The sequence below is a fragment of the Heteronotia binoei genome, chromosome 2, assembly GCF_032191835.1.
Source record: "Heteronotia binoei isolate CCM8104 ecotype False Entrance Well chromosome 2, APGP_CSIRO_Hbin_v1, whole genome shotgun sequence".
NCBI lineage: Eukaryota > Metazoa > Chordata > Lepidosauria > Squamata > Gekkonidae > Heteronotia > Heteronotia binoei.
This window is the reverse complement of record NC_083224.1, coordinates 49,524,300-49,543,504: the sequence shown is the minus strand read 5'-3', so window position 1 is coordinate 49,543,504 and position 19,205 is coordinate 49,524,300. Positions and strand designations below refer to the sequence as shown.

Here is a 19,205-nt window from a genome sequence, read left to right as displayed (position 1 = left end):
GCACCTAAATGTAGATTTGATAGTGGGCCTTAGAGACAGAGGCATCCAGGAAAAGAAGAAAACAAAGCAACAGTGAATGGAGTGGAAAAGGTAAAGAAATCGAGACAGGGTGAGACAAGTGCAAGAGTGGAGATAATAACGATCAGGTGTGGGGGGGAGTGATAATAATGAGGACAGTAAACAGTAAGATGGAAAACAAGATACCATCTTCCTTGTGAGTCAGCCTCTTGTCAGAATTTACTTTTGTATTTCCTAGAAATCAGGAAATAGTATCTATTTTGAGCATTCACTGAACACCCCTGGGATTGTCAGCATTTAACAGTTTCTGGACATTCACTGTAACATATACATGCCATCCCAACACATCTGTGATTAAAATGGCAGCACTATTCCCCCCCCCCCCTCCACAGTTTTCCCCTGGGAATGCAACTGCTACAAGGATAAGTCAAAACTAGCCTGTAGGCAAAACAAAATCTAAGCCTTTGTAACAAGGGCAGGGGAAGGAAGATCAGAAGCAGGTTATGAGGCATGAGAATTACCTCAGCTCTGAGGTGAATTGATCTGTGTGCATTCTTTGTAAATGTGAACTTAGTCTAAAAATATGGCAGTTTCTATGCAGGCAGCTGCACAACTCTGAGTTAGATACAAATGGCTTGTGCAGAAAACAGCTTTTGCTCAGTGAAGCAGTAAAGTCCTTTGCTCACTCAGCTGTTACATAACAGATATCTATCTACTATCACTATGTCTCAGAATCACTTCAACAAGACCTACAGCGTCTGAAGTGGTTTTTGAGACTTTCCCCCCAAAGAAACCCAAACATCAGATGGCAGAGGAATGGTTCACAAGTCGCAACTTCAACTGAGTACATGCTAAACAATGGAAAAAAGGAAGGGATCAAAAACTAGAAAATATATAGAAACAATATAGAGAGGCACTATAGTTGTAGTTAATTTCCCTCAATGCTGGGTTTAATTAGCATCCCCTGTACAAAATGATAAAAATATACATCATGTAGGAAATCTGTGACTGCACTGGCAAGAGGGAATGCATATAAGGGCTCTTTTCTGACATTGTGGGGTGACATTTTTCATTCATCCCGTGATAGATACCCCACTTCGTTCTTATGTTAGTAATGATCCTCTTAGCCACTCCATAACTAGAGAAAGAAGAAGAAACAACCAAGTGCCCTTCACTGGCATTGTTTCAGCCAAATAGCACTAAGCAAGGCAAGATCTTCCCGAGAAAGGGGTTTTTGGTCTTTCTCCTAAATTAACTAGTAAATCTGTTTCTGCATTATCCCTCTGCAAGTGGGGCATCATATGACAAAATGCTTCTCTAGACAAAATACTTTCATTCACATGGAAAGTGAGTGTACACCAGACAAAAATATTTTAGCCTCATCTTTTCCCCTGACATGAGTAAGGATGCATTTTCATGAGGAATTTTTCCCATCATGTGAGCCTTCATTTACAGTGGTGAGATTGAAACACGGGTCTATTGCATTGAGAACTAGGCCTCTTGTTGTGTCCTGAAGAAATAGAAGACATTAGCCTGGCTCTTTTTACTTGGCCTATTCAAATGAAAAGCCCTCTAATATGAGTATTGTCAGTATGTATGTATGGGCCACTTTTTCTTCTGTTTTATTTTATTTTTGCTGCTGGGAGCAGAACTGGCCTTGCTTAGAGGAAGTTCAGGGAGAGACTGACAGTTTTTCCAAATCAAATGGGAAACCAATGTATTTCTCTACATATGCTTGTTCCCATACTCAAATCCTGTTCTAAACTTCAGAACCATCTCTGGCTGGTAGACAATCAAATAGGTGTTGACATCAGCACCCACTCTGGAAGAACAACTTTATTGTTCTATTGCATCATCAACTTAAGCTACTAAAGCAATAGCAGCTCTCTCTCTCTATCTTGATTACTTATTAAGGAGAAAAAACAGCAACAAAACACATCTGTGCTACCATTGCTTAAAGGGGATGGGTAGATGTATTCTGCAGCAGGTCATGTATATTCAGGTACAAAAGATGCAATAAGACTTGTATTCAAGCTCTATTTTAAAAAAGAGCCAGACACAACCACCTCCTCCAATATTCCAATGCTGTATACATGTGGTTGAAAAATGTTCTGGATGATTCTAGCTTAAAATGTTATTTAAGATACAGTATAGTGTAGTAGTCTGAGAGACTTAGACCAAGAAAGTTGAAGTTCAAATCCTCATTCAGCCACAAAGCTCAATTTGGGCAATCATTATCTTTCTGCATTACTTACTTCATAGTTTGTGATGAAGGTAAAATAGAGAAAAAAATCACATATATAGGCTTCTTCAGCAAATAATAGTACACCCAAAGCTGCTACTCCGTGTAATTTAACTATAAAGGTTGTAATTTGTTCTTACATCCATGAGTGCAGCATTAATGTAGTTGCTTGATTCCCCATCAACAGAGATGAGGAATGGGAGGCACCGATCCAGGGGGAGGACATCCATGCAGCGGTTCTTGTCATGGTTCCTAGGTAAGAGTCCAATACTGCAATCTTCTGGCCGGACCCGAGGCGTTACTATGTTAAGGGTCTGTAAAAGGGAGAAAGCAATGTTGATTAGTACTCAACTTCAAAAAAGATCCAGCTTTACATATAAAAGACAACTTCTGCTTTGTCCTCTTCAAATACAGGACATGGCTCTATATGGATGAATTAAAAATTAAAATAATCTTACTACTGTACTCAAATTCCAAATATGCTCTATTCAGAAGGTACCTTGGCTAACTGAAAACAAGAGGGTGTTCTGAAAACACTCATGGGGGAGGGGAAATTCTATTCTGGCATCCCCAACATGGTGCCCATGGGCACCCCTGGTGCCTACCAACACCTCTCCTGTTGACCGTCAAGTATTTTTAGGAAGCGGGTGGGGCCAGGAAGGGCTCATGTCCAGCAGGGCTTCTGATTGGCCACTGGAAATCCAATTGGGTGGTCAGATTAAAATAACATTGTTTCAGTTGCAGCTGCCACCAGTGTTGGTTTTGCTCTCTTTTATGCCCTTTTTCCCAATTTATTTTTAAATAATTGTCCCTCATCTCCCCCTGCACTTAGGCTTCCTCTGTATATATGGCTCTACCTCTTGTGTCAACCATTTTGTGGTTGCACCCACCACCCTGTGTCAGATGCCTATAGGCTCAAAAATGTTGGGAATTCCATCATATTCACATCCTGCTTCTGAACCCTCATCTTCCCCTCCAACCTCCACCTCCAGCTTTTGTGCCCTCTCCAGCCATCTGTAGTTTGTCTTTCTCCATCTTTCACTGTGCTAGCTCTCCCCCCAATAGCTTCACTTTCTTTACACCTTCCTGCCCACTTGGTTGTATCTCCTGACAGTACAGCAAGGTAAAGAGAAGCAGGTGAGCCTGGAGAAGTAAGATGCTTCCCCTCTTCACCTGCTCCAAGAGACTACTGCTGCATTTTTGATCTGACAATTCAAAATGCCATCCAAAATCTGGCAGATCTTTTTTTTAATGATAACAACTGTGTATATGCAGACAATGTTGTTAACTTATTTAAAATAAACAATGAAAACAAACAACTTAAGTTTTTCCTCCAAACCCAGAGGTTTCTGTTTCTTCTTACCCAGGCTTTTAATTGGGTGTTCTTTCTTTTTAACTGTTTTTTAATCTGTTTCTGGTTTGAGGTCTGCTTTAATGGTTTGTGGCTTTGATAAATTATTGAGATTTAATTTGTAAACTATCCCAAGTGAGACTATGGAAAGCAGCACAAAAATCTTCTAGATTACTAAATACATTTGTAAAATCCTACACTGGAGCTGGGGGCAGCCTTGTAGTGCATATCTGACTGTCTACACAGGGGCCAATCCTTGGCTAATGGATATAGGGATACTGACCCAAAAGCATATCAGAAATTGTCTGCAATATAGTCATTGTGCATAGAAATTGACAGCACAGTTCAGGTGATGGCCTGATGCATCCCGAAGGTGCCAAATACTTTTGCTGAAACTGCCACTTTCAGGTGCAGCCAAAGGTAACACTTGGTAAATCCCTGTTGTTCACAAAAGATCAAAGTCAATAATTAGATATAGCTGGAAAAATGTACTCCAACTAGGCCACAATCTCCACCTGAGTATCTAAGACAAGAACATCCAGCCTATGTATTTTATGAACCACGGATAAGGATATTCCATTGACATAACCGAACAAGTTCCTTTTTTAGGATGTGTTGGACCAACTCATCCCAACATTACTATCTCACTTCTCTTTTACACAGATATATATATTTAAAATTTAATATTTTTATGATTATATCACTTTTCTATATATTCAAGCTTGAATCCCAGGGCCCTGTTCCAGATGTGCTTCGCACCATCCACAGCACAGTTCATTTCCTCTGGCGCTAGCACTTTTGTTTGCATAAAGCTAATTGAAAAATGATGATGTTATATAGATGGAACTACTAGTAGGAGAGTGTGCTGATGAAAAAAAGTTACAATTTCATTTCTGGAGTGGGGACTTTTATCTTGATTGCTTATGTCCATATAGAACACTAACAGTTTGGGATTCAAATCCATGTGATTTATTTGGGTTCCAGATGATCCATACCATTGCTTTCAATGGGGAATTTAGTTGAAGATCTGGGGCAGCTGATTATAAAGATAATGACATAAAATATGCACAGAACATAATCCTCCCTCTAATGTAAGGACCACCATCCAATATTTCAAACAAACTGGACTGACAGTTCAATTTTACAGACCCTGAAGTAGGTGGTCTGCCAACATTCCATATGGAGGATTTTTTCAGGGACTAGGAGTGACTGTTCTTCAGTCAAATGATGCCAAAATTGCAGGAGAGTTAGCCTACCTGTCCAATAAAGACCACTTTTCCAGTTTCAAGTTAATTGGGCTCTTGAACAAAGTGTCTCTAGCTAACATACTTGCAATGATTAAAGGGGCTGTGCCCCTGCAAAGGAAGTAGGTAAGGCAAACTGAAGTTCTCTGTGGCTTCATTTCTAAAAGTGACTGGCTGGGAGCACTCTGTGCTCCTCCATTGCAAGGATTTGATTGGAAGATAGACATACCATTGCCTGGGAAATCAGCAGAATCAAAGAAAAAATGAGTGCATGCTACGCTGCTGTTAAGTGCCCAAGCTTGGGAAGCAGGGTAATGGATGGTTCAGGGGTCCCTCCCCGCAGTAATTCCCAAGAATCAAGGATCTGTATTACCATTCTGAGAAATCACTATAGATTTCTGTGTATATCTTTGGCTTGGGAATTTTGTAATGCACATCCTTAAGTACAAGCAGCCCCATGGCACAGAGTGGTAAAGCTGCAGTACTGCAGTCTGAGTTCTCTGCTCACAACCTGAGTTCGATTCCAGCAGAAGCTGGGTTCAGGTAGCTGGCTTAAGGTTGACTCAGCCTTCCATCCTTCCAAGTTCAGTAAAATGAGTACCCAGCTTGCTGGGGGGAAATTGTAGATGACTGGGGAAGGCAATGGCAAACCACCCCATAATAAGTCTGCCATGAAAACGTGACACGGCATCTCCCCAGAGTCAGAAACAACTGGTGCTTGCACAAGGGACTACCTTTACCTTCTTAAAGTACAAGTAGCAGAAGAATTAAGCTGCACTGTGGTCAGAGCAAAGCACACCTGGAACATGGTCACAGGATACAAGCCAAAAAAATGAAGTTCCTTATGTTTACTCTACACTAAAAAAATAAGATTCTTGCACAGCACACTGACATCTGAACTTGGAGAGAAGAAACCATTCTCAGCTCAGTGTGCAATGGAGGTGGAAGGTATTCTGTATTCTCAGTTTCAACTACAGCTCAAAAATGATTGTATTAACGGTAGTAGCTTTACTGTTTTCTCTGATATAACAATGACATTCACATAACCAAATCACATTGAATGACACTCACTTATTCCTTTACAGAAATATATGGTAAATCCAGATATAAAAATCAGAATGATAATAAACAGACTTCAAACATGTGGGATGGTATAAATCTGTGATCTCAGCAGCAATTTATGTACATTGTATAGCTAGCAGTAAGCAGCCAAACCAAAATGTGTTCCAGCAATGCTAAATCCCTTTGATAGAATCCCACCAGGCAGCAGTCTGGCGAAAAGAACAACCAAGCTAAAATCTCTTGTAATTACACTGAGTTGCCAGGGTGCAAATGGTAAGCTGCATCATGTGAATGGCTAGACATTTGGCCTCTTAGCAATTCATCAGTGTCTCTTTTCTCACTAATCTTATAAACCAACACTCAAGCAGGACTGCAGACCCAGAATTTTCACTTAACCATAAATACAGGAAACTCTATACTTATTAATGCCACCCTGGTCTCCTCTTTCCATCTCTGCACCCATTCAGTTAATGTTACCAATGTGAACTGTGTTTCTGATCCCAGCTGAAGCATTCAGGTACCATTCTGATGCACATAGTAATATATCATAATTTACAAGCAAAGTTTTGTAAGAATGGTGCTTGCATTTACAACCATATGTTGTATCTGGGGCTACACAGGATTATGGGACTTTCAGTGGAACCTTTTCAGTTCATAGAGTATTTTTTTACAAAAAACAAACAGGCATCAGGGTAGAAATCTTCATTGAAACTCATTCCCCCATCACAGATAATTGGAGTCTAGCTGTGATGAAGTGGCTACACATAGTTGCAGACAATCCATTTTCTAGGCAATATGCTCAAATAAATATTGTGCCAGCTGGCACATCATGGGGGAGGTTCTGTGGGTTCAAATTCTGAAGCAGAATTTAAAACTATACACTGGCAAAACAACAAAACAACAACAAAACCCCACTTAAATTAGGACCTGGAGGTTTTCATTCTGTTTCCCCACAACCCCTAACAGCAAAGGTACTTTAACTATATAAACATCTAGTGCATGAATGTTCTTTCCATGTTGACTGCCTGCCTGCCTGCCTGCCTGCCTGCCTGCCTGCCTGCCTGCCTGCCTGCCTGCCTGCCTGCCTGCCTGTCTGTCTGTCTGTCTGTCTGTCTGTCTGTCTGTCTGTCTGTCTGTCTGTCTATCTATCTATCTATCTATCTATCTATCTATCTATCTATCTATCTATCTATCTATCTATCTATCTATCTATCTATCTATCTATCTATCTATCTTTAGCCTGCCCTTCCCATAGAACAGGCTCAGGGCAGGTTACATCATAAAAACAATCAACAATAACAAAACAATAAAAGACCAATTTACAATATATAAAATCTAGAACTACAGAGTGACAACAGAAACTAAAATGGCAGGTTCTGCCTCACAGAAATGGCCTATTGTCCAGGTCCAGCAGATCTTATAGCACTGGGATGGAATGAAAGGGGGAGGCCAGTAACAAGTGACGTCCACTGCCTCAGCTGGAAGCCTGGTGAAAGAGCTCTGTTTTACAGGCCCTGTGGAATTGGAGCAGATCCCGCAAGGCCCAGATCTCCAGGGGGAGCTCATTCCACCAGGCAGGGGCCAGGGCTGAAAAGGCCCCAGCCCTTGTTGGGGCCAGATGGATGTCTCTGGGGCCAAGGAATTACCAAAAGTTCTTAGGTCGCTGATCGTAAAGACCTATGAGGCTCATATAGGGAGAGACGATTCCGAAGGCATGCTGGCCTCTGGCCATATAGGGCTTTAAAGGTAAGTGCGAACACCTTGAACCGGATCCAGTACTCAATAGATAGCCAGTGCATTCCACGCAGCACAGGATGGATCCGTGCCTGTACAGGCGACAATGTCAACGTCTGTGCAGCAGCGTTCTGCACCAGCTGGAGTTTCCAGAGGAGGGTCAAGGGCATCTCCATGCAGAGAGTTACAATAATCTAGCCTGGAAGTGACCATCCATGGGTCACTGTGGCCAGGTTGTGGGGGGCGAGATATGGGACCAACTGTCTGACACGCTTCAGATGGAAAAAGGCTGATCTGGCAGTGGTGGTAATCTGGGTTTCCAAAGTCAGAGAGGCATCCAAGAATGCCCCCAAGCTCTTCACCCTCAAGGTGGGCATCAACAGAGCCCTATCAAAGGATGGGAGCCTGATCTCTGATCCCAGCCCCCTGTAACCTAGGCATAGGACCTCTGTCTTCGATGGATTTGATGGACTATGATGTAGAGTATGTTCTAATCTATATTCAGACATAATCATTGTTAAATAGGAGTATCATAAAAAGATCCTGGCAGGACTTGAGAGATTGTCCTTTCTTTAGCAAGGGAAAAACCACATTCCTTTCCTATTTCATTTATTTAATGAGTAAGCCTGGCACTGAAAACAGTTTGCACAGCTGAGCCCTGAGAAAGCCGAACTTCAAATTAAGCTGTGAGCATCATACATGATTATCCAAAGACAGCTGAAGGGCAACCGTCAATGAAACACTGCACAAAAACTTCTTTCCCTCTGAACATGTCATTCTCCAACATGTTTTGGGGCAAGTAATGACTCTCCACTATCTCCACAGAAAAGAAAGCAGCACAGGCTGAATAAAAAGCAGTGTTATGTTTGATTTATGCAATTTAATATTTCCCCTGGCTGCTCTCTGTTTTTTCATATCACTCTTCAGTGTGAGTTCTCTGTTTAGGTCTTATTGATGAATTTGAAAGAATACACTGTAGAGGCAGGGGAGGATGCTGCCAAATTTCACCTCAGCACTCAGGTGGGATTCCCAACTGAGATGGCAGCCAGGGATGGCATTTGGATATATCTGGTCTGAATATATAGCTGAAAAATACAATAAAGTCTGCCATGAAAACAATGTGATGCAATATCACCCCAGAGTCGGAAATGACTGGTGCTTGCATAGGGGACTACCTTTTTTTGTTTTCTGAATCTATTCAAGTGTCCAAATAGTATATGGGATTTTCTGGGGTACTGAGAAATGGGTTCCAAAAAACTCTGGAAATATTCAGGAGTAATTGGGAATACCAAAAGGCAGCATTTTAAGGCTTCCAGGACTGTTTTTCTTTCATTTGTGTCTATGTCAGTGTCTTCTTGCTTGGTATTGGCTTGCCAGTTTGGGTTTGGCTTGGATTCTGTCCTTTGACATTGGTTTTGTAGGTCTTGCAACACTGTGTTCTTTGCAAAAGCTGGTTTGCTTTGGATTTGTAGTTTGTGTGGTTCCTCTGGATTGACATTACTGGATTCTTAGGTTCTACATTGGCTTGCATTCTCTAATTTGACATTCATGTTCCTTATTAAAGTGGTTTGGTTTGGAGGATTCTCTTGTTTGATATTGGCTTGGATTCATTTTTTTTAATGGCAATAATGGGGGACAATATGGGGATATTCCTGGACCACGCTAAGTCCCCAGGTCATGTGTGGCAATGGGATAATGAAGGCATCAAATTCTCACTTCACTAGAAGTATTAGCAAATGCAAGGGGACAGCCTAACGTGACCAAGGACACCCCTAGATTGTGCTGCATCGCCACATCACAAGTTAAAGAGTTTCTATTGCTGTGCTGGCAGTATTTCACTTATCAATTACCTTATTAGTAACCTCTAGGTTTTGTGGAGCTCTAGAGGAGACTATGCAATTGACTCTGAATTCTTCAGTCTGCTAGAGAATTTCAGAAGAATTTCAATCTAGCTTGGAGGTTTTTGGTTTTTTTAATTGGCTAAACTATGATCATGTGTAAAAAGCTTATGTTTTTTATTTCTCAAATCTCCTTTAGCCAATGATTTCAGGGAAGTTAGTATTGAAAATATCAATAAAATCTTAAAAATGTAACAGACCACAAATTTTTAAGTATAGCTACAAGGATCCTGATTCAATGAAAATTAAGATTTCCAAAATCAGAGATGGCCCCTCCCCCTCAGTTCAATCCAGCCAAATGGCTACCATATATAACTGAGTTGGTTACTATATTGGGCTATAAACAATAAAGAGGACATTGTATTCCCACTCTCCCCCTCCTTATGAGCTATTTTCCTGCTGAATTGTTATTGCGCCAATTCACCAATAAGATTTGAGGCTTCTGGCTCCAATGCAATCTGTTTTGAGGAGCACCTTATTTCTCTGCTACTTTATGTGTATGCAAGATATCCCTGAGAACCACAGCAGTTTGCTCCAATTCTTCCGTCCTATCTTGATGCATGGCTCCAACAACTGGCTATAAACCCTCATGTGGGAGTTCATTGTGGGAATGTGTGTGCAACTTTGCAATGGCCCTACCATCCAGCAAAGGTCCCCCTGAAGTCCGTGTCCCACTTTTCCACCCCATTCTCCACAACACTGCTTTCCCTTTCTCCTGATGAACCTTACTGGATTGCACTTGCTGGAACAGGCTCATATGTTGTACTCTCCCCTATCCCTTTCTCTTTAGATTAATAACTTTACTTAGGATAGGTTTATGCCTCGTGAAGTGACTGAATATTACACTTACACACTTTCAAAGAGTAGAAAAAGCAATGCCATCATTTCTGTTGTGAAGTATACATACTTCCTTTTGCATTTAACATTCAAGAGGTGAGGATCTTAATTTTAAAAGACAGAGAAAACAACCACGCAAAATTCTGGCTACTGTGACTGGAAAATGGGGTTATTCACCTTCAGGTGGTGGCTGGAGATCTCCTAGGATTAACAGTGATGTCCATGCAACAGAGATCAACATCTGGAGAAAATGGCTGCTTTGGAATGTGGCCTCTATAGCAGGGTTTTCCAAACTCCACCCCCCCCCCTTGGCCCAGTTATTTCTACACTTCTCCTTTGTGGCCCATTAAAATTTGGGGGGTGAAGCCAGGAGAATTTGGGGTAGAGCCGGGAGACAGGAAATGATGTCATTTCCTGTGGTGTCACTTCCAGGTCAAGGGCCAAGTGATGTCATTTCTGGGGCACACTGAACCAAAACTCCACCTCTTCCTGTGATGTTACTTCCAGGGTACTCCCCCAAACCTGCCTTTTCATGTTATAGTGAATATGCAAACATCTTTTGTGAACATCTTTTTGTAAAAAAGAGCCACCATGTGTTCACTTTACAAATGAAACTAGTATCTGGATAAATATGTGATTTCAATCACACATTCAGCTGTGTGCTGAACATAATGCAGATTACTTAACATTTTCCTTTATTAATGCAGATTAATAAAGAAAAATCCATTGCAAAATGCATTATTTGTTTTTGTGTGAACACAGGCAGAGTTGAGAAGACAGAGAGGAAAGAAGAAGCGTGCATGCCACTCAGAGCTCCTTAGGTACAAAATAAACTGGATAAAGAGACTCAGGAGGATTTACCTCTCAGTCACCACAAGCATACATGGGATCAGGCAGCAAGCTCTGCCCAAGTTTCCCTTGCCTTTTCAGAAAACAAACTACCTGGCTTTCCTGTTGACTCTCAGGACTATCAGCCAATCAGGGAACCCACTTCTCTTTGCGAGGACTAGTTGCAAGGATGGGCAACTTCATTTGTCTAGCCAACAGGTGGGATGTTTTAACAGAATTAATATGACAGGACCTTAAAAGCCTTTGCCATCTCTCAGCAAAAAGACTCTAATGTCCGTCCCCCTGCACACCAGTCAGGAGTTTTCCCCGCCCCTCTCTGATGTTTCCGAACATCAGAGAGGGGCAGGGGAGGGCTTCTGACCAGTGTGCAGTCTCTGTGGTACTCTCTGAGCGCCCTCTGTCTGGAGGACACTCAGAGTGCTATAGTCGGTGGCGTGGGGGGCAGGTGCTGGAGTGCGGCTCTGCAACATGTCACCAAAGATAAATAGAGAGGAGAAGGGGGGGAGGGCCTGGAGCACAAGAGGGGAGGGGGCAGTCGGGCCACCCCTGGTGGCTCAGCATTGAGGCTTGCGTGGCCTGGTGCCAGGTCACGACCCTGCAAATGGGAAATGCTGCTCTATAGCATTATACCGCAGTTAAGACCCTCCTCCCCAAACCCTGTCTTCCTTAGGTTCCATCTCCAAAATCTTCAGGTATTTCTCAACTCACAGCTAAAAAGTCTGAGAAAACATGGGATCTGTTATTTTGGAGGTTTTACCTGGAATTCATCTTTTATCTGGCTGGAATTCGTCTGTGGGTCCAATCTGCTGATGTTGTAGTATATGGATCTGAATTCACAAACTGGGATGGCTGTGTTGCCACAAAGGCATGCTTCCAGAATGGCATCATGAACGAAGACATATTGCTCCTATCAAGCAAGAAGTTGTACATTCATCACTGCCCATCCCTTTAGGAGCAATCTTACAAGACCTGCTTTAATAAAGGAACTTCCAACAATCCCACAGAGTTCTTAGGTAAACAAGCAAAGCAAAATACTTCCTCCCTGTGAAAACAGTTTGTGGGGTGGAAAGTGCTAGCATTTTACTATTGAGTATATGTGCATTGACAATAAGGAAAGAGTGTTCTTTTCCTGGCCAAAAATAAATAGAGAAACACATGTCAACATATGCACAATGGTATAAAAAGGACTGCATATTCTATCACTATTTGGATAGGTGAAATGATCCCATATTTTTAATGGATAATTTAAGGGAATCTTAATCTATCTGTAGCATTATAAGTAAGTATAACTAGCAATAAGTATAACTTATTGATTATAAGTAAGAAATCATGCAGGAATAAGAGGGTAGAACAACTGAGAAATTTCCCCTTGACTCAAATCCCCCCCAACCCCCAAGATCCTTGACTCACCCTTAAAAAAGAAAAAAAAAGATGCTCAGCTGCCCTGTATATTCCTGCGCTTCCATGAGTACATGCTGAATCTTCATCAAGTTGTTTGGATAGTTAGATTCTACTTTTCTTAATGCAAAAAGGAATATTTTTGTAATTCCTCAGGAAACATCTGAATGTGCAGGCCCATACTTGTCTCAGAGTGAGCTCATTTAACTACCCCACTTGCAGGTGCTTAACCATTAACTGTAATAGCGATTAAATAATTTAAAACAATTTAAAAACAGTTCTGGTGCTAGTATAGTAGTTCCAATGTGTTCAACAATGTTGGGCATCCTCTTATACTATTATTCAGTTGAAGGTGAGTCGAAAGTGCTGTTTTACAGGCCTTGTGGAACTGGATGAGGTCCCACAAGACCCTTACTTCTTCCAGAAGTTGGTTCCACCAGTAGGGGGCCACAATAGAGAAGGCCCTCTCTCTAGTTGACTTCAATCTCACCTTCCTCGGCCCGGGGATTGACAGTAAATTCTGCATCCCAGATCTAAGTACCCTCTGGGGGATGTGTGGAGAGAGATGGTCCCTAAGGTAGACAGGTCCTTGGCCATATAGGACTTTGAAGGTAATGACCAGCACCTTGTAGCAAATCTGGTAAACTATACAGCTCTTGCAGCCCTGGCTGTATGTGCTCCCATATAGAGAGCCCCAATAACAGTCTGGCCACTGCATTCTGCACCAGCTGCAGTTTCCAGATTTGAGACAAGGGCAGCCCCATGTAGAGGGCATTGCAGTAGTCCAGTCTCGAGGTGACCGTAGCATGCATCACAGTTGCCAGGTCGCCACACTTGAGGAAGAGGACCAATTGCCTTATTCACCTTTGGTGGAAAAAGGCTGATTTGGCAGTGGCTGCTATCTGGGCCTCCATTGTCAATGCATGCTCCAGTAGCACTCCCAAGCTTCTGACTCTAGGCACTGTCATCAGTGGTGCCCCATCAAAAGCTGGTAGGGGGATTTCTCTTCCTGGACCGCTGCGACGCTGGCAAAGGACCTCTGTCTTCATTGGATGCAGCTTCAGCCAACTCAGCCTAAGCCACACTGCCATGGCTTGCAGTTCCAGGTCTAGGTTTTCTGGAGCAGAGGCAGACCAGCCATCCATCAGCAGATAGAGCAGGTGTCATCAGTGTACTGATGGCAACCCAGCCCATATCTCCAGACAATCTGGGCAAGGGAGCGCATATAAATGTTAAACAACATCGAGGAGAGCACCACCCCCTGAGGCACACCGCAGTTAAGCGGGTGCCTCTGGGACGATTGTCCCCCAATCACCACCCTTTGTCCCCGATCGCAGAGAAAGGAGGAGAGCCATTGCAAGGCCAACCTCTGAATCCCTGCATCGGTGAGGTGGTGAATCAGCAACTGATGGTCAACCGTGCCAAATGTAGCTGACAGGTCCAACAACATCAGTACTTCCGAACCACCTCAATCCAGATGTGGCTGGAGATCATCCACCAGGGCAACCAGTACTGTCTCCGTCCTGTGACCTAGGTGGAAACCAGACTGGTGTGGATCTAAGACGGAAGCATCCTCAAGAAAACTCTGTAACTGTAATGCTACTGCCCTCTCAATAATTTTACCCAAAAAGGGTAGATTCGAGACCGGCCAGTAGTGTGCCAATTCAGCCGGGTCTAATGTTGATTTTTTCAAGTGAGGGTGGACTACTGCCTCTTTAAGGGGCCTTGGAAAGAGCCCCTCAGAGAGGGATCTATTTACGATATCCTGTATAGGATATTGAAGCTCCATCCAGCAAGTTTTAATCAGCCAAGATGGGCAAGGGTCCAAATCACATGTTGTTGGGCGCACAGTGGAAAGAATTCTGTCAACTTCCTCCAGGCTGAGTGTTGTAAAACGATCCAAAGCTGGTCCAAAGCTGGTCCGAAAAACAGACATGGGGCCTCGAGTTCGCATACTGTGGCAGGGAGGTCATGAGAGAGTGACGAGATCTTATCTGCGAAAAAAGTTGCAAAAGCCTCACAGCCAATATCCAGTTCCCTACAATTTGGTCTGCCCTGTGGCAGTGTTGTAAGAGTCCAGATAATACTAAATTATTGAGCCGGGCATGAATTCGTAGATGCGATCTGGGCCACAAAGTAAGCTTTCTTTGTGGCTTTGACTGCCAACTCATAGGACCTCACAAATTCTCGATAAGACGTTGTAGTCGCTTTGTCTTGAGTACACCGCCTTTCTAGCCATCTGAGCCTCCATTTCATCAGCTGCAGTTCCGGGTTATACCACGGTGCTAGCTTAGAACGAGGGTGCAGAGGGCACTGGGAAGTGATCTCATCAATGGTCATAGTGAGCTAGTCTTGCCAAGACTCAACCAGGTCATCGAGAGAAACACCAGGGGGCCATGGGTCCTGCAGCGCCATCTGGAACCATACTGGGTCCATCAGGTTCTGTGGGTGAGCTAAAAAATGCTTGCTGCCTAAATGGGTTTGGGGTGGCACATCCCCACACAGGTGGGACCTGTCTACCTGAAGGACCGTCTTTCCCCGCACGTTCCCCAGAGAGTACTGAGGTCGGGAACACAAAATCTCCTTACTATCCCTGGGCCGAAGGAAGCCCGGTTGAAGTCCACCAGAGAAAGGGCTTTCTCTGTTATGGCCCCTACATGGTGGAATCAGCTGCCGGAAGAGGTGAGGGCCCTGCGGGACCTTGTTCAGTTCCGCAGGGCCTGTAAGACGACCCTCTTCCGGCTAGCCTATACTTAGCTTGAGAATTTTACTGTAACTTGCTGGATTCCTTTTATATATAGCTGAAATATTTATGTGTATTAATAACTAGGGTTTTATCTGTTTTATCTGTTTTATCTGTTTTAAATATGGATCCCTTTATATGTGTAATTTTGATGGATCTACTATTGGAAGCCGCCCTGAGCCACTTGTGGGAAGGGCGGGGTATAAATCTTAAATAAATAAATAAATAAATAAAAAATAGTGGTCTGACCATGGCACTGCTTCTGCAGTAATTCAGTCTACTGTAACTCCCGTCGCAAAGATCAAATCCAGCATGAAGCATACATGAAGCAGAATCAGATGCTCTACTTGTCTGCTGATTTCACATTTAAAATCTTTTATATGTAATACAAATTTCAAAATGGTACAGTTGGAAAAAAATAAGTAAGATCATTTGATGTGTTATCTGATGAGACATTGTTCTTTTCAGGAATTTTAACCAAAATAAGGATGTTAAATAGTTTCAGTATTTATAGACCCTAAGAAAATATTCCATCAACTAAAAGCTACTATAACAAATTTTAAGTATCTTCTAATTAAAAAAAATATAACTTAAAATGTTTGCTATCAGTTCTTTATAGATGCTTACTACAAAAAGTTGATAAAATAGAAATGTATGGGCAGAGATAGTACCAAATTTCATGATTACTGTCATTTTATTTGGAAGTTAAAGCTTCTTTTGTGGTTTGTGGGTGCATTAACTGTCATCAAATTGTTTCCAACATGGCAATTCATGTCAAATTCGACAGGCTGGAAACTGCTAAGAGTTGGTTTAAAATATTATGTACACTTCGAATTACAATGAGAAGTTACAAAAGGATGATATAATCGTAGAGATTAGAGAACAGTACAGCCACCCAGGACACAGCCCAGGTAAGTGATTGATAGCATGCATTTTAAGTTACAAATCACATAGATTAATCCTGAGAGTTTTTATTGATTAATTAAGCAAATAGAAAAAAAAAACTTCTGAAGAAAAATAACATGCTTTGCTTCAGATGAAGTTTGCACGTGGAGAAATTCTCTCGTGGGTGGGAGAGAAAGGGAAACACCTCTCTATAATCTTGCATTTTTGCAATCCCTTATATTGATAATAAATTACATTCCTTTTTTTTTAATGGCCTGTTGTCTGAGTAATCAGGAGCATCTTTTTACTCAATCAAAAGTATGAAATCAATTAATCCTGATGATTAATTGGCCATTATGTTGCCATTCTGGGCTCACTACTTTTCTCATATATGACCATCTGGTAGGGCAGACAAGTTATTTTCTTGGGAATAACAAACAAGAAATGACATTATTTTTCACCTACCTCTGTCTGTACCAAATTGACCCTCTGGGATCTCAGCTCCCGGACACAGTTAAATATGTCCACCACACCTTCATTCTCAGCCATGTCAAGCATGATGTCAATGGCAATAAAGCACCCTGTCCTCCCAGCACCAGCACTGAGGGAGGGGGGAGAAAAAAGGACCTGATCAATGGACCATGAAAAGGCAGCACATTTTGAGGGGTGAAAAGAAAACAAGTGTTGCAAATGTAACTGTCTTCCTTCATTAGTCCCTCTCTGCCCTGGAGGTCTGGACCACATCTCTGAGCAACCCGAGCTCTCTGGGGAGTACAAGGGAAAGAAGAAACATGGAAAGGAAGGAAGGAAGCAGAGGACAGCAAAATAATAGGCTTGTGGTCATGCTTTCCTTTTTCTGAATATCTGAAATATAAAGCATGTGCAGAATTCAGTTTATTTGATAAATGCAGAGAGAAAATGACAGATGGGTAGACAGACTCACGAGAGATTTTGAGAGCATTTTTTGAACTATTTCTTTTAAGAGCAAACATTGACTAACAGAAATATTTGACAGAGCTGAATCATTCCTGAATGGGTGCCACTTCTTTCACATTGCCATTGGAGGAAAGTGCCATCAAGTCACAGATGACTTGGCAACCCCAAGAGACATTCAAAGGTTGCTTGCCATTACCTGCCTCTGTGTCATGACTCTGGTACTCTTGGGGGGTCTCCCATCGAAGTACTAACCAGGACTGATCTAGATTAGTTTCTATGATCTGATGAAATCAAGCTAGTCTGGCCTATGCAGGTCAGAGCTTCTTTCACCTTGGTGTCCACAAATAGACCTTTCAGAAAGATCTAGATGGGGGTTCAAACACATGCATGTGACCATTTTTGGAATCAAAATCAAGGTCTTCTGCTTTGTAATTCATGTAGTTTCTATTCATAGAAGATTTGATTTTTGCGTATGGGGAGGGGGAGACAAAACATTATGGATCCTGTGAAACTGCTTGCTTGTGGTGATGTTTTCCTTGATATAAGAGGCTCGTGTCAAGGGAAGGCTTTTTGCAATGGAGGAAAGCACAACTGCTAGCTGAACAGATCCCTGGAATACAAACTCTTTGTCATCATGCAGAGTATACAACTGCCTCCCAAACATATGTGGTTTGAGACCAAGCAATTTTGAACAAAGTAGACTTTTCACACAGCTCTGTTATAATGTGCACATTCAGTTCTGCTCTGGAATGGGGACATGAAAAGCAGAAGGACCCACTACACATGCAATAAAACAAAGAGAGCTTTCCCTCCTGACTTGCTAGTTTATAGGTGTAATGCAAGTTTTAGGTCATTTTATGTCATTTTATATTTATTCCATTTTATACATTTATTGTGCCATCAACAAATCTCTATCTGAAAGTATCCATCAACAGATATCATTATGTGAGCCTGCTCTTTATGTTGTTTGATTCTCAGTGGTGAACATAAAGTAATTCACCATGACCCAAGATACACTATTGCCACAGATCATTCTTGGAATGTGAGATTTGAAAACAGATTTGAGCCCTGAGCTATGGTACTATAGCTATATGGTTTCCACCTGAGGGTGGGGGCTGTGGCTCAGGGGTAGAGGTACATAATTTGCATGCAAGAAGTCCACAGCTGAAAGCCCAATATCACCTGTTAAATGGATCAAGAAGTAGGTGATGTGAAAGACTTCAACCTGAGACCCTGGAGAGTTGCTGCCAGTTGGAGTATATAAAGAAACTTTCCATGAAAATAACTAAACTATGAACAATTACTATGATAAGTTTATATTAATTTTAATTTCATACAATTTTTCTTCATATGCTTTGCCCTTTATCTGTGATTCTCTTTCATTTTTGTGTGCCACTCAGAGTAGACAATACTGACCATGATAGACCCATGATCTGATCCAATAAAAAGCAACTTCATGTGTTTACATACTTTATACTAAAGCTCAGGAGTGGCTGAACATGTATCCAAACAGAAAAATTGTACCATCTCTCCTTTCTACTGTGATCTACCAACTGCTCATAAAGTAGAAAGTCTTTCTTTTCCCCTCACCGCAGAGCCTAGAGAAACTTTAGATACAAGAAATGCTAACAAAGCAAGGAGATAGAATGACTATGAATTAGTGGCCCAGATTAATCAAAAACTAGGAGGGAAGAGGGCATTTTCATTTGACTAATCATGAGTAAATGGCATTTTGTCTCCCCTTCTCTCTTCTTTTCAAAATTTTAACAAATAGCTATACATTTTCTATATTTCTATATTTAGAGAAGTCCTGTACTTCCTAAATATTGAACGACAATATTATCATCCAGTGAAGCATTGGAGATAATTGCTTAATTAATTACTACTATGATGGGTATACTGTATGCACTGAATGGAAGACATAAGATTTGTGCCACAATACTGCTTCAAGGACTATGGGTCAAACAGGAGGAGAACATCAGTTTGCACACTGCTTTTAAACTGAGTT

The 19,205-nt window shown here is 41.9% G+C and overlaps 1 protein-coding gene across 1 annotated transcript in view; it reads right to left on the bottom strand.

Annotated features, from left to right (window-relative positions):
* Positions 1–19,205, bottom strand: part of PTPRT (protein tyrosine phosphatase receptor type T) — a 1,094,059-nt gene that overhangs the window by 21,560 nt on the left and 1,053,294 nt on the right. Inside the window, exons 28-30 of the mRNA XM_060230934.1 lie at positions 16,727–16,862; positions 11,993–12,142; positions 2,401–2,574 (exon numbers count right to left, since the gene is read on the bottom strand). Coding sequence (XP_060086917.1) covers positions 2,401–2,574; positions 11,993–12,142; positions 16,727–16,862 — 460 coding nt within the window. The remainder of the gene's footprint in view (positions 1–2,400; positions 2,575–11,992; positions 12,143–16,726; positions 16,863–19,205) is intronic.